Source organism: Plutella xylostella, chromosome 6 (genome assembly GCF_932276165.1).
Source record: "Plutella xylostella chromosome 6, ilPluXylo3.1, whole genome shotgun sequence".
In the NCBI taxonomy this organism is placed as follows: domain Eukaryota; kingdom Metazoa; phylum Arthropoda; class Insecta; order Lepidoptera; family Plutellidae; genus Plutella; species Plutella xylostella.
The window spans coordinates 5,440,884-5,456,886 of record NC_063986.1 but is presented as its reverse complement, the minus strand read 5'-3'; the positions used below and the strand labels follow the sequence as shown (position 1 = coordinate 5,456,886).

Sequence of the window (16,003 nt, the reverse complement as noted above, 5' to 3'; positions counted from 1 at the left end):
GTTTAAACAAAGTACCAGGACTGCATAGGCGGGGGGATACTGACCGTGCTCCCGCACCACTCGCAGCGGTAGCCGGTGAGGCACTCGGCGGACCAGCAGGCGCGCCGGCACGCCGCGCACTTGGAGTTGGCGGGCAGGTTGCCCTCGCGCCAGTGGTGCACGTGGCGGGGCTCGCTGCCCGCCGAGTACGTGGCATTCTCCTTGCAATCCGCCGCCGCGAAGTCCACGCACTCGCCGTGCACGAAGTACTCGCATACTGCGGACAGATGGCGCGAGTGATGAGTGGCCAAAAGAGCTGGATAGAGGAAACTATGCTCTGGGTTTCTCAGAGGGATAATAGGGCTAGTATCGTAGCATTGACGCGGTTTACTGATAATCGTTGAGTCTATAATGATGACTGTAACTTCATCCGAGTGAATCTTATGCACTGAGTCGTCTACATTTCACAATCAGCATATATTACGTATTTGATGATCTAGCAGTACGGTTTAGCAGGTTCGATTATATGAGCGATATACTAAAAAGTCGAAGAGCCGAAACACACAATAAAACCATGTCTAGCTGCAGCTAGTGAAACCCTAAATAAAACTTTACCCTCATGCGGTTACTGCCGGAAAACAAAAGAAAATTATTAGATAAAACTTAGATGCTTTCATAAAGCACACATTATGTAAGATTGTATCATCTAAGTATATATGATGAAATAATAATAAGTAGTACCTAAGTATAAATAGTAGGTAGTAGAACAACTTACTCATGCAATGCAGTGAGGGAAGCTCATCGAGGCGCTTCCGACACACCGTGCAGAACTTGCGCTTGTGGTGCGTGGGCTCCGACCAGCAGTGCGCCACCGGATTCTGTCACACAAATATTGTGTTAATAACCAATTTATAAAAGTTTTAAATATAAGAAAGCAGCCTACTTCCTTAAACTGTTCCTGGGGGGTCACTCTATATGACGAAATAGGAAGTTTCGGAGAGCTGCTGTGCGAGCCACGACTCTATCGCGATTGCACGACCGCTCTCGTTCGTTCGTTGTTCGTCATTATAGAGTAACCCCCAGGCCTATTTCCGGGTCGTATCTCCAGTTACCTTGATGAGGCTCGGCGCGACGCCGCAGCATGGCGTCACCACCTGCCCCACGCACCGCTCGTGCACTATGAAGTTGCACACTGAAACAATGAGGGAAATACTGTTAGTGCCGGTTACACAAAAAATAAACACTCGTTCATTTGTTAATTTTTTTTTTTTTAATCAATATCGAGTGGTGATTTATTGTTGAACGTCTTCATTTTACATACTACTTCTTAATTAAATTATTATTAATGCCTAACTAAAACTAACTAATATAAAATTAAAATTAAACTAAAAAGAAAATGCTGGCCAGATCGCTGCCACTGTCGGGTAGGGTACCCAAGACGCTGGCCGCGTTACCCCGCTGTATAGCGATGCTTAGCCTTTGTGCGAGGTAAGAGCCAGCCCTAGGGTCCCTTGAGACTTCTATTAGTCTGATGCTGATGTCTTTAAAAAGCTGACGTGCCTCCGGTCCCCACGGCCCTAGGGTTTCGACTCCGAAAGGCACAAACATGTACCCCTCTCCTAGGGATGCATATTTGCGGCCTTTCATCATCTCCGCCCGCCCGGCCGCAGCGCCAGCCTCTCTGGAGGTAGATGGAAGATGGGACGGTGCTAGTGTGTCCACGCATGTTGCGTCCCACACCAGCAGCCGGCCCCTCTTCCATGGCACCAGAATCATGCCGTCGGGTCTCTTGCCGTCGTTCCGCATGATCCCGCTTGGCTCTAAGGTAGCGGGAACATTTGCACTGGCAAGGGCCCGGCGGATGGTGTCATTGAGTGCGGCATGGCGCGCTATACGCCCGGCACTGCGGCCGCACGATAAGCCGTGGTGACCGCGGCGGTCAGCATGTTCCCCACAGCGGCAGCGATGTGGCTCATTGGTTTGAAGCCCTAGTCTCAGGCTGATGGCCACTGTCAAAGTAGTTCTGTCCAGCAACGTGCCTAGATTAAGATTTGTTAATTGAATAAGAAATTACACAAAGTTTAACAATAGGCCCACACTATGCCAGCGTGGTAGACTAAGCCTAAAACTCATTCTTCATTGGAAGAAGACCCGTGTGATGATTATGATAATAATAATAATAATAATAATATAATAATAAAAATCTTTATTTTTCTCTCACACAGATGTTTACAGAAAATGTATAGGTTGTTATGCTAAGATTAGATTGTACATTAGTTTTGATCTATGTGAGAGACTGGTGTCCGTACTAGGAGACCTGTATGACGGATTACCAGCCTCTCCTACTCTGAACCATGTGGACAATGGATACAATGCGTCTTAACTGATAACAATGAACATTAAACAATTAGTTTTACATAAAGTAGGGTGTGAGGGTATATGTATGCGTATATGTGTGTGTGTGTGTGTGTGTGTATGTGTGTGTGTGAGTGTGTGTGTGTGTGTGTGTGTGTGTGTGTGTGCGTGTGTAAGTGAAAGAAATAAATACTTTTGTGGCGACGAATAAGTATAGTTGACATATTTAGGTAATAATATGAAATAATAGGTATTATGAGACGATGTGTAAAAGATTTTCGGTTTCTTCATAATCAAGTGATCTAAGCCATTCCGATACAACTTTTTTGACGTTTGCTTTGGTTAACGAGTATATTTGAAGCATTTTATTTGCCTTATTATAAAGGTAACCTCCCAAGAATTCAAAGAATCTATTCGAGAACACTGTATTCATAACTGTATTTGAGCGGCAGATCATATGTTTCACGCGTCTATTTTGCATAATAGATGGGTCATATTTGAGGCTAGAGTGTTGCTTTAGTATGGTATTAAGAACGAATAGTTTACGGATAGAGAGAACATTCGACAAAGAGTAGAGATCTTTCGTAGGGAAGAAAAATGGTAAAGAGTGACTGACTTTTAGGACGGCTCTTTGCGCCCTTTCTAATTTTATTATTCTAGATTTGCATGAACCCCCCCAAACAGTAATGCAGTAACACAGGATTGATTGACATAGTGCTAAGTACACCATGTTGATGATGTTTTTATCAGAAACATGCCGCAGGGTTTTGAAGATAAATATAAGTTTACGAGTCCTAGATGACAGTAGGTCAATGTGACGATTAAAACTTAGAGTGCTATCAATCATTACACCCAGATACTTTATATTGAATGCTAGAGTTAAATCGTCACATTGACAAACTTGGTTAGATTTACAAAAATGAGCTTTAATGGAGTATTTATTATGTACTGACACCGCCGACCTTCGTATTGAAAAAGGTATAAATTTTGTTTTATCAACGTTCAGCGTGAGAACATTATCAGTAAGCCAAGAAGTGACAGTATTAAAACCTGACTGCGCAAAATCATAAGCTTGTTCCCAAGTATCTCCATGAAAAATCAAAGCGGTGTCATCAGCATAAGTTATAACTTTGCCATTTGGTAATTGGAGGTTGCACAAATCATTGATGTAAGTTAAAAATAGGGTAGGTCCGAGTACACTTCCTTGAGGCACACCATAAGTTATTGGTAAGTCCTCACTTACGTTCTCATCTATTTTAACTCTTTGTTGTCTATTCGAGAGATAATCTTGAAACAAGTTATGTTGTATCCCACGGATTCCAAGTTTTTCTAGTTTATCCATTAGAAGTGGGGCAGAGACTGTGTCAAATGCCTTGGCTAGATCTAGAAATATTCCTATAACTTTCTTACCGTTGTCAAGTTTAGTCACAATATGATCCACGAGCTCATGAACAGCATCACTTGTTGAAACACCAGCTCTAAAACCAAACTGTGACTTCGATAACAGCGTTTTACTGTCTAAATAGTTTACTAATCTTTTGTTTATCAATTTTTCTGCAACTTTTGATAGAGTAGGAAGCATTGAAATTGGCCTATAATTATTGACACAGTCTCTGGCCCCACCCTTATGAATGGGAATCACCTCTGCAAGCTTTAGTTCTGAGGGAAAGATACCTGTGGAGAACATTAAGTTAATTAAGTATGTAAGAGGAGAAGCCAAAATATGAATATATCTTACAAGGAAACCAGCAGAAATACTGTCACGTCCTGTGGAATGGAGCTTTTTAAGGTTGAGTATGCAGCTACTAACTTCTTCTTCATCAGTAGGATTCAAAACAAATGAGTATGGGCAGGGAGGTAAAGTAGATTTTTTGTTGTCGGTGTCTTTCAAGATCTTTTCGGCTAGGTTCCTACCGATTGAAGCAAAGTAGTCATTTACATCATTAACAGCTGAGGTTGGGTTCAATTTAGATATTAAATCGGAAGCAGAACTATGAATTCTTTTTGAATGCGTTATATCTTTTATTGTGTCCCAAAGTACCTTGTTGTTTGTTGTTGCAGCTTTTTGTAATGTATTTTTTTCATATTCTCTTTTAATCTTTTTTAGTAACGAGTTACAGAAATTTCTGTACCTTTTGTACCTATGTAATTTTTATAATTTCATCATCTGGATTTTTGCTACTTTTTTGGTGAAGTTTATCACGATTTTTCATGCATTTTAATAGTCCTTTAGTTATCCATGGTTTTTTTATCTTCTGACGATTTGAGATTTTTATTACTTTTGTATTAGAATTTATTATATTGTTTAACTCTCCGACAAATATAGACATCGCTGCATTTGTATCGGACGTTTTATAAATTGAGTGTACATTTAGGTTTTTCATAGCGTTATCTAGACCAACATAGTCGATTTTTTTTACAATAGTTGATTTAAAAGGAGAGCGGGTATGTTCCTCTAGTATGAGGATTATAGAGTCATGATCTGTAATTGAGGTTTTTGCAACATAACAATGAGCAGGCCGTTTACTTTTGAGCATGAAGTGGTCGAGGCACGTTTTTCCATGAGTGACAATTGTATGTGCAGGTAAGATGGTCTGATATGCTAATAGGTTTAAATAAGTTAGTGAGTGTGGGTCGTTTGTTCCAGTCAATATGTCAATATTAATGTCACCCACCACAATAATGTTATGATAATTTATGCCAGTTAAAAAATCGTTTAGTGATTGTAAAAATGGATCAGCGTTTTTATATCTTGAAGGTCTATATAAGGCAATAACTAGTGTGTTGTTGTCTATTTCATGATGATGATTACAATAGGCCTGCCTAATACAAGCAGCAGAAATCAAACTTACTATAGCTAACTTAGGTTTTGTTTCTTTATTTTTAAACTATGGTAATGTTTTCTTTAACTAGAATTAGCTACTTCACTGAAAGATTTAAGGTAGTGACTTATTTCTGAACCCTGTATTTTTATTTTTAAGCTTATCATCAAAAACTGTAAAAACCAACAAAACCCATAGATAACGATAAACGACCCTATAGATTGTGTTCAAAACAAAAACAAAGTAAAAAAAAAACATTAAAACACTCGTTTAGAAACTAATACTAACCTAGACTTTCTTATATGCCCTACAGTTTCTATGAATTTCTATTTAAATAGAAATACTACACTAGAAGCGTGACAGTACTCACTACAGTTTGTAGAGATTATGATTGTGTACTCCGATGTCTCGAGTGTAACTTGAATACGTGGGTGGAGTGAAATATAGATTCGATATTTCCATTGTGAATGTATGGTGTCGCTATTTATATCGTCCACCTAGTATTTCTTTTATGGAGGTGGTACTCTATTGGTAGATTACCGAAATAACATTGTTCGTTTCAGTCACAGGTTTTTTCTGCTAGAATATACTTAGTGGTTCTGCTGTCCCATAGGTGACTCACAGGCGAGTATCGTTTCTCCCTCTTTTCGTTAAACTTTTTTCAGGTATCTCATGATAGTTTATATTATTTGTATGGCATTGTAAGAATTAATACACCTGCTTCCTATATGTCCCTATTGTGGACATGTTCATTGTTTAATAACCAAAGTACATTCGGTATTGGTTAGATGTGGAAGGTTTTACAATAAATTACCCGAGACTACATAATTATAATATTATAATCCGCTTTCTTCACAATAAAGTTAAAAAACCTCAACAAAGGTTTACTGGAAGATAATGCGTTTAATAATAATAATTTTAAAAAAAGTAAAGTTTGTGCTTTAATTGAATTTATAAAATCTTACATAACGCAGTTAAACTATCCCAATCACTTTCCAATAATGCCATACTTACTGAGCTTTTCCAAGATAGTTTCCCCCACATCCATAAAAGCAGTTATATAAAAGTCTACTTTTTAAATTATTTACGTTGACTTTAGCAGTAGTCAGGGCTTCTGAGCCTATGCCCAGGAAAATAAAACTTGTACGTAAATAGAGCTAAAGTAGGAAGGCATTATAATTTAATCAAACGAAAAGTTTCATATTATCTTTTCTAGTTAAGTAATTATTGTAGAATAAAGAGTTCCATTATGATATTGTTCCGCGGCTGCGCACACCATGCAACCTAATGAACACATTCATTCTAACTGATTAAACTCGGCCCTCGGAACACTGGGGTGGCCAGTCGCTGGAATTATATCATATAACTAGGTAGGTAAAGGTAAAACTATGCATGGTACAGTCTAAGCTAGGTGGTTAAAGTTTGGGCTTTGGAAATTATGAATATTTCATTCACACTCTGAATTGCTTGCTCCAGAATTGGTTTTTGTTGGCTATGGAGTGCAAGTTGGGGAGGCGAATACAATGTAAGATATTATATAGCTATGTAACTGAATGTTATACATTCATATTAGGAATCATTTTGTATGATGAGTGAAGAAAGGGAACGTCATCGCATCAACTCGAGCTTTTCAGGTTCTTTGTGCCTGGCTCACTGCAATGCATCAAAATCAGCTTCGTAACGTAACCGTTCCACCTTGCCTCTAACATGTCAATTAGAAGAATATAATGTCTGTAGGGAACGTAAAATAATTCACCCCTCCAAATTCATGAGCAGATTACTTAGTACATTTTTTTATGACATGATACAAGAGGTATACTTAATTACTAACTGTACAAGTTCAAAAATAAAAGTACTTATAAGTATGTAGAAAAAAGATTCAAAGAGATAATCGCATCCAAACTACTTTATTAAAATTATTATTATAATGTCCAATCAATTATTTTTACCCGTGGCTTATAGTAGAGTACAAAATTACTTCACTAAGGTGGTCTCAAGGGAGCTAAAATATGAGGAAAAATGTGTGCTTCTTGCGTGCTATGATATAATAAAGGTATAGTAGATACAATGTAGAATTACAAAAGGGTGAAATGGTGCATTATACAAGAAGAGGTAAAAATATCAAACCTTTTTTATACATATTCGACCTAAGCACAACACCTCCCTAAGCCAGACGCGACATTTTTATTAACTGCACTTTAAAAATAGAACGCGGTAACAAAAAAAAGGTAAGAACACAAAAAGTATCGATTACGAAAATCGGCCAGCAACAATTTGAAACATATTCAGTGTTTGTATCGGGAAGCGGCTTCCAGCCAGTGCCGGAGAGTCATCTCGACTGGCGGATCGATCGCCGCGCGCCGCGCACGCCCGCCGCCGCCGCCACATCCCGAGAACACCCGAGACACTCACTCCATGTTGCCAATGAATACTTATAATGACGTATTAGCGCCGTTTTCACACGGATTATGCCATCTCGAGCCGCGGAAAAAGGTTGCATTACAGCGACTAGGATTGTTGCCTGATTGCGCATTGTGCATAATATTGTACTTAACTTTTTTTGTGTTGGAAGTTATGTATTCAAAGGATGCAACATATTTTATTACGGACGGACGTTAAAAGGTATCAAAATTATATACGTGAACTTAATACATACTAGAAAACTAAAGAAATACAAAACTGTTTGCGTGAACGACCGCAAAAGCTTACATCAGCAATCAGAAGTGTAATTTCACTGCACACTTGGGTTTCGCTACGAGCATAATCTGCACAGATCTGCGGCTTATCCACGATGTCGATACTGGGCGGAGGGTCGTGTGGGGATGTGAGCACAACGGCCGATGTGGAGATAAGACATGCCTACTGCCGGCTCAGCGAACTTCAATCACTTTAACCGCCTACTCTAGCATTAGAAGTGCATGTAACGTCTTGAGTTTTACAGGTTACTTCGGTTCGCCCATTGCCTTATTTGACAGCCTATAGAATTTAAGCTGCAGAAGCTTCTATTCAACAATAAATCCATCATCACGAAATAGTCTACTACTGAATGCATCATGTTCTCTCCAATAAAGCGAAAAATATTATAATAATATAAGAATAACAAAATTGTTCCTTTGTGTGCAAGGCTTCGTAGTTGCTACGCTGGCGGTGTAGCCGCGTAGGCCTGTCGTAGCACTTTTCGTAGCATTTCGTAGGGCAATATTTTTTTAACTATTGATCAGCCTGACTGAAACATTACTTATGTTCGTTGCATTTAAAATATGATGTACGGTCAGGTGCAGAGAAACCTGACCCCCGTCTCATACTAACAATGCTTCTGAGGGGGGTCAGGTTTATCTGCCCCTTACTGTACGCAGGGTATAGAAGCATACATCGAAATGCGTTACTTATTTCATGATCCCGCGAGCCTTCTTTCGCCTTGAAATGTGGGAATTCAGAGATAAAAGGTGTGTTAATCCAGGGGTCAGCTTACTACACGGTACGCCACACTTTATAAAAAAATGTCATGTGAAAGAGTAACAAACATTACTCATTTATCCCTCTCTCTATACTTAACTAAGTACAGTGTTTAACGTTTTATAACTGTGGTTTATAATATTACTACTTAGGATTTAAAGTTCAACGAAGCCATTTCAGAACGGCCGTAAAATAAATGCAATTTCTCTGATTACGAACTCCGGTTTTGCATCTAATTGTGTTGTGTTGAAATGTCAAGATATGCAAAAAGCCCTCTACGAGAATAATCTATATTTAGCTATGTAGGAGTTTTATGTACGTCTAGACTATAAATAATGTGAATTGTGAAGTGGTTTTAGCTGAAATTGAGTTGGTCACCGTGGCGTAATCATTTACAGGCCATTGAGTACACCCGAGTCCGCGTTGTTCTATGGGTATAGCCACAATAGCCAGTTAGATTAGCGTCAGACCTAACGCGAACTTGTTTTGACAACCATTTTCGGATTCAAAATGTATGATTGAATATGACACAAAATATTTCGTAACTAAATGTTATTTCGTTTTGACTTCGCGATGGGGCGCCAGTTTATCTCTTCCACTCTTCAATATTACACCGAGCATTAGATATTTGCATTAAGTATTAATTTGGAACTGGCCAATGAGACTGTTGGGTTATTTGAGAGAAGCGAGTGATCGCTGTCGGTATATTTAACTACAACCTCGGGGCCGTTCGTGACGCGCTCTCCAGGAGGGTTAATCTACATATAGGTACTGACGAAAACGAACGAACGAGAGCTGCCGTCAAACCACGATTAATACAACGAGATAGATGTATTAAACGATTTTGAGGTTGTAACTATGCACTGATAATTTAAGGTTAGGTTTTAGGTAACCATAGGCTAAGTTCAGTTTGATAATTGCACCTACTCAAATTAGTTAAGGGATCTAATGTCATTTATTTTTCACCCAGTGGAAGGTTGGCTGGAAGAAATTGCTTTTTGGCAATAAGCCCGCCTTTGTATACGTTTTGTGTTTTTTTTTATTTGTAACAGTTCTCTTTCATGTTTGCTTGTGTATGTGTACAATAAAGTGTATACAGGGTGTTGCAAAATTGGTATACTAAGCCGAAATCTACATGTGCAGCATGGTATATCTAAGCCCGAAACTGAAATCAGAATTTGGAAATTCGCGAAAAAAAATTTTTATTTTCCATAGTAAAAAGTCACGTGACCAACAAAGTTTCTATGGAAAATGAAATTTTTTTATCGCGAATTTTCAAATTCTGATTTCAGTTTCGGGCTTAGATATACCATGCTGCACATGTAGGTTTCGGCTTAGTATACCCTTTTTGCAACACCCTGTATAAATAAATAGAGCAGGGGCTCGCGCAACAGCGCTCCGAAACTTCGTTTATCGCTATACATTATAGAGTAACCCCCCAGGGCCAGTCTGCGTGGCACCGGGTAATGTGCAACTAACAGAACGCTATTTGGGTTACAGAGTCATTTAAACACATATTTATAACTTGTTTCTATAAAAAGTTCACCGTCAAAAGGCAGTTGAAGTACAGGTAAACAAGATTTAATAATTAAACAAGCCTTATTCTGTAATTAAGGCATCATTATAATTTATAATTATTAGTTATGCAATTAGAACATTTGGTTTACAGTAGTTTACACCATCTATTAAATAGTTAAAGTCGTGTCTTTTTTATGAATGTCAATAGTCTACTTAACAAACTTTTGTTGTTATACCTACGAGTAATCACATAGTCTCCATATAACAAAAGTGTTAACTGAGCTTATATTATTGTAACACCTACATACTTTAAAAGCTTTCTAATTATCCAAAAATATGTAAAAACCGGAAAAGTTTTCCATAACCGGCGTCGAATGACGATCAGTGCCAACGTAAACACAGTCATTAATGGCACCGAAATAACCACGGGGCAACCACCCGCGGGATTAGCTTCACCTATTATCCACTCCGTTAAATTGCCCGACTGTTACTAGATACTGATAGTAATATTTATGTAGTATTTAACTAGTTATTTCTAAAACTTTTCAATTATTTATATGTAGAGTTTTTATATCGTAAATTTTTTTTTTATACCAATTTACAATCCAGATGTTTATTTAAACAAACAATTAATTGGAACATTAAGCTCTAAAACTGTCAAATTTGGATTTGATGGTTCAAAATTGTAACACTCTGTATTATTGTTTACCATTTATATTTTATAGACCTACACTATAGGTTATTTCATAAATTATTCAATTTATTCATCAAAACCAGTGGTTTCATATGTTTGTATTAAGAGACGCATTTGAGCCGGTTTTATCAGTTTTGTAGTCACAAGTATTTAAGTATAACCTTGGGTTTATAACTTTATAATAATTTGTAAATTATTTATAAAAATCACGCACATCTCACTAACAACTCTTGCCGCCGTAGTTTGAATATAATATATAGACGTACTTAGAGAAAATGATGCAAGTACATAGTTACAAAGTCGTATCTGAATTGAATTTAGTTACCGTACTAAATATGGTTTAAAAATACGCTGAGTCACGTTGCTTGCGGCCGCAAATAGACGCTGTATAAATAACTCCATGTGATTGTAAACACTGCGTCGGGGCCAGCTTAGAATCAGAAGTTTCTTCAAAATATACTTAGCTCTAACTAAAGCATTAAAATACAGGTTTATTTTATGAAAATGAGTGTTCTTAATATCTTACCTATGAGAAGGTAATTGGAAAAGCTCATAAAAACTGTTCAATCGCTATCAGAGGCGCTGGCAACGACCTCTATTAGGCTTATTTGTAACTAATTGGTATTGATATCTATTGTCTGTTTTATCTATTTAGTAGCATATCTATGGCATATTTAGGGCTATAAACCTCTACAGAGGGTGTAATTCGTATTTGGAATAGTCAGGTTTCTAATAAGCTGTGTCAATGAAATATATGATTCATTCATAACTGGGACACCGTTGTTTTAATATCGCCGGACATTCTTGGGATTTTTCATGGTCCTTCGAGCCGGATAAAGCTACCTATGGTGCTGGCAATAAAGCTATCGTCGGCTAAAAGGTTTGTGAAAAGTGCTCAGTGCTTGTGCCTGAACGGGAGCGGAGGAAGGAGCCTGGCTGCAGTCGGAGACCTGCGGGGAGCGGCAACCCCGAGGACGAGCTGCGGCTGCGGAGCCGAGGAGGAGCCCCCGCGACGGCGCACCGCGCACCCCGCCTGGTGGCGGGACAGTCGACGAGCAAGACAGGTTTAGTGTCTTGTGCAGTGAGTGAGTACATTAATTTCATTGTTCTGAGTGGAGGCCGATCGGGTGAATGGTATATTCAAGAGAGTCAGACAATTTAGAACCTTAAAGTCAAGACAAGAAAAAACGTTGAAAATTTACGCTTTAGTTTATGGACTTCTTTGTTTACATATTTTCGCTTTGTTTACATTGTGGACTTGTCAAGAGTTTGTTATTTCAGTTTGACATTGACATTTGGATTCGAACATAAACAAACTTTTCAAAATTTAATCATCGATTTGGCATAGACTATTGTAATTTCAAAATGGAAACTTACATTAAAACTCAAACTGACACTCAGAATAATATTTCAAGAAGTAGAGTCAATTATAAAAAGGCGCCCAAAGAGCGGCGTACTGCGGCTTATATAGAGGCTAGGTTGGATAACTTAGAGAAAGATTGGACATTGTTCTATAATACGCATAGGCAAATGATAACCGAGGTAGATGCTAAAATGTTAGATGCGTCTACTTATATGAAAGGCAATGTGTATGAATCAACTGAAGAGATTTATATCGAATATAAGTCTGAGTTAAAGGGAGAGTTGAGTAGATTGCAAAGGTTGATTCAGACACCTGCGCCTTCGGGGTCGGGGAAGCAGAGCGATAGTAGTAGTAACATAAGATTGCCTAAGATATCCATACCAACCTTTTCTGGCAAATATGATGAGTGGGTTACCTTCAGAGATCTCTTTGACTCGTTAATCCGAACAAACTATTCCTTAGATGAAGTTCAGAAACTACACTACTTAAAGGGCTACCTTGTAGGTGAAGCGGAGCAGTTAGTCAGACACATCCCTATAAGTAGAGACAACTTTGAAGTTTGTTGGAAACAATTAGAGTCGCGGTACAATAATAAAAAATATTTGGCAAATTGTGTACTTAAAAGAATGTTTAGTCAGAAACCTCTTCAAGGTGAATCGGCTGGTGCAATCAAGGAGTTGCTAGATACAACAAATGAATGTCTTCATGCACTGTCTAGTTTAGGTGTTGATATGAAGTCGTGGGACATAATTGTAATCTATGTAATCTCTTTAAAACTGGATCCAGAGTCGAGAAAGTTATGGGAAGCTAGGACCAGCGATTCATCACCAGAACTCCCAGAGTTAGTTAATTTCAAAGAGTTTCTTGAGCAACGATTTAGATCTCTAGAGTTTTTAGATGGTAAAGGTAATGCAAAGGTAACTCAGCTCAATCACAGTAATCATATAAAGTCACTGCACACAACTGAAAGTTCTTCAGTAACCTGTAAATATTGTTCAGATGCCCACAAAATCGCAAATTGTAAAGGTTTTGGTAAGGAGGATGTAGAGACGCGGCGTGAGTTTGTCCGAAGCAGCAAGCTTTGTTTCAATTGTCTAGCACCGAACCACACCGTGTACCTTTGTAGGGTGATCACACGATGCCGAGTGTGTCACAAAAAGCACCATTCTCTCTTACATACACAAAAATGTCCCGTAAGGTTGTCCGGGAACAAAGTCGAGGAAGGAGTTACGCCCTTCAATTCACCAACTGTCCCAGGTGAATCAAATAAGGTTGTTTCCTGTTCCACTAGTATGCAGAGTCAGGTTCTCCTAGCTACTGCTTTAGTGCAGGTCGAGTCTTCAGCAGGAAACAAAGTGCTTCGCAGTCTGTTAGATCAGGGTTCCCAAGCCTCTTTCATAACCGAAGCTGCCGTGCAGCGCCTGCGGTTACAAAGAGTGCCCCACAAATGTGTTGTCTCAGGTGTCGGTAGTGACAAGAAGCCTTCATGTGCTTCTAAGTATGTCGTAGAAATACAAATTCAATCACTACACGACCCTGCTTGTATAGTTAAGGTCAAGGCACACGTTTTGAGAGAACTTACAAGTTCTATTCCTGATCAACAAGTGAAGCTTCAATGGTGGTCAGAGTTATTTCAGGTAAAGTTAGCAGATCCTACATTCGCAACCCCCAGCAAGATTGACTTGTTGTTAGGGGCAGAGGTTTGTGGCCAAATTATAGTCGATGGTTTAATCAGGGGCCCTCCGGGTACCCCATTGGCCCAAAACACAAAACTTGGTTGGATACTTTTCGGCCAAGTCACCAACGAATGCAAGGACAACAAGCTCTGTTCCACCACAAGTGTTGTTAATAATCACGCAAAGATATCTGAGGATGATTTTCAAGGATTTTGGCAATTTCAGTCACAGCATTCTCAGATAGTCGAAGAAAAAGAAAAGGTAGAGGTAAAGCTAGAGCGCGAGCAGATGTGTACAGAAACTGCTGTCAGTGGTGATGTACTGGCTGGCTGTCAATCTGTAGAACAAGGTTTCGAAATTCACAAACAGGTGACAGATCTATTGCAAACAGTTTTTGAAGCATTTGTCGCAGCAGTGGAGTTTCGCATCGTAGATGCAAGGGGGGAGGAAGATCACGTGAACTTAGTAGCTGCTCAGACAGTAGCCTCAATCAAACAGATCTTCGTACCTCATGTTGAGTCGTATGGAGTAGTGTTGTTATCCAATCTGTTGATTGATGTTGCAGCAGAGTTGAGTACCCCCGAACAGGTAGCAGAAGCTGATTTAGAGTTGAAGTCAAATGCAACAGCTATTGTTACTTATTGTGTAGGGTCAAAGAACACAGGAAACACCAATCTGAGTCCGTTCATTGGTTCCAAGAGAGCCCTGAGGGTGGGCGGTGATGTTGATAAGGCTGGTGGTGACGAAAGGGTTAAACAACCAATCCTCAGGCTCCTTAAATTGAACTTACGATTCAAGTATTGGGTGTTCGATAGGATAAACCTTGCTAGGTTTTATGTACGCAAGTATGTAAGGTACAAACGGGCACATCAAACACCGGAACCAAGGGTTGGACATATTGTTATCGTAAGGGAGGATAGTCCGGCTCCGGTTCATAAACGTTATGATGACAAAGCAGCAAAGCAAGGCATGCTGGTTTGGACAATCTCACCCGTGTGGTTAGTTTTATATGTACTTAATGAGATTGTCAAAAGATCAAGCACAAACTTTGTTTTTTACCAGTTGCTACTTGATTTGTTAATTTGTTATTTAATATTTTAAGTGTTGTCTATGTAATGCAATATGTGTACTATTTGTTTTTGTTACTGAGATTTGTGTACTTTTAGTTTTGTTTATTTCAATGTACCTATAGCGATTTCTACAGTTTATTTGATGGACAGTGTGTCCATGGCGGGCGGTATGTTCAATCGCTATCAGAGGCGCTGGCAACGACCTCTATTAGGCTTATTTGTAACTAATTGGTATTGATATCTATTGTCTGTTTTATCTATTTAGTAGCATATCTATGGCATATTTAGGGCTATAAACCTCTACAGAGGGTGTAATTCGTATTTGGAATAGTCAGGTTTCTAATAAGCTGTGTCAATGAAATATATGATTCATTCATTACTGGGACACCGTTGTTTAATATCGCCGGACATTCTTGGGATTTTCCAAAAACCGTTTAAGTACCAGGAAAAAATTATATTGCCAGGCATTTTTTTCAGAAAGCTCTTGTAAGTAGTACTTACAACTTAACTAATAATTTGAAATTCTTCATCGGAATCTTCGGTATAAAAGCATTTATAAATATTGTACGAAAATAAGAAGGCATATTAGTGGGACCATCTAGATTGGGCAAATAGAATAATCAGATTACAATACTTTTATAACGTGAAAACTATATGTACCTCTATGGTGAAACCCAATAGAAAATTTTAGAGCTTGCAGTCAGTGGGTGGTACACATAACAGTGGTAGTGCAGGGAATGCAAAAAACATTTCAAACCTGTAATATTCCGGAACTCGCACGGAAAATTCCTTATACCCACGCAAATCGTAAATAATCACAAGTATAACTACTCGTATTAATGCAACCGAAAATTACCATTATCTTACAACTTGTCTTATTTTTTTTTATTATTCAAAAAGTCTTTAAAAGTAGTCCATAGCAACCACCTGCTATAGTGCAAGAACCTTTCTAGCACGGGAAAACTTTTGAGGCGAAGCGAAGCGATACCATACCGCTTCATATTTAATAATATAATCAATAGCCCAATATTAATAATGCAAACTTACACCGATAATACTGGCCATTATCA

General features: G+C 38.7%; 1 protein-coding gene across 6 annotated transcripts in view; it reads right to left on the bottom strand.

The window, feature by feature from the left end:
• The window catches only part of LOC105384536 (diacylglycerol kinase theta), a 40,367-nt gene that overhangs the window by 9,258 nt on the left and 15,106 nt on the right, over positions 1 to 16,003 (bottom strand). For 5 of the 6 annotated variants that reach the window (XM_048633627.1, XM_048633630.1, XM_048633628.1 and 2 more), the window contains exons 2-4: positions 1,092 to 1,171; positions 755 to 857; positions 45 to 256 (exon numbers count right to left, since the gene is read on the bottom strand). In XM_048633627.1, coding sequence (XP_048489584.1) covers positions 45 to 256; positions 755 to 857; positions 1,092 to 1,171 — 395 coding nt within the window. Of the gene's footprint in view, positions 1 to 44; positions 257 to 754; positions 858 to 1,091; positions 1,172 to 7,283; positions 7,494 to 16,003 lie in introns of those variants that run through there. The other variant, XM_048633632.1, reaches the window with a different exon arrangement.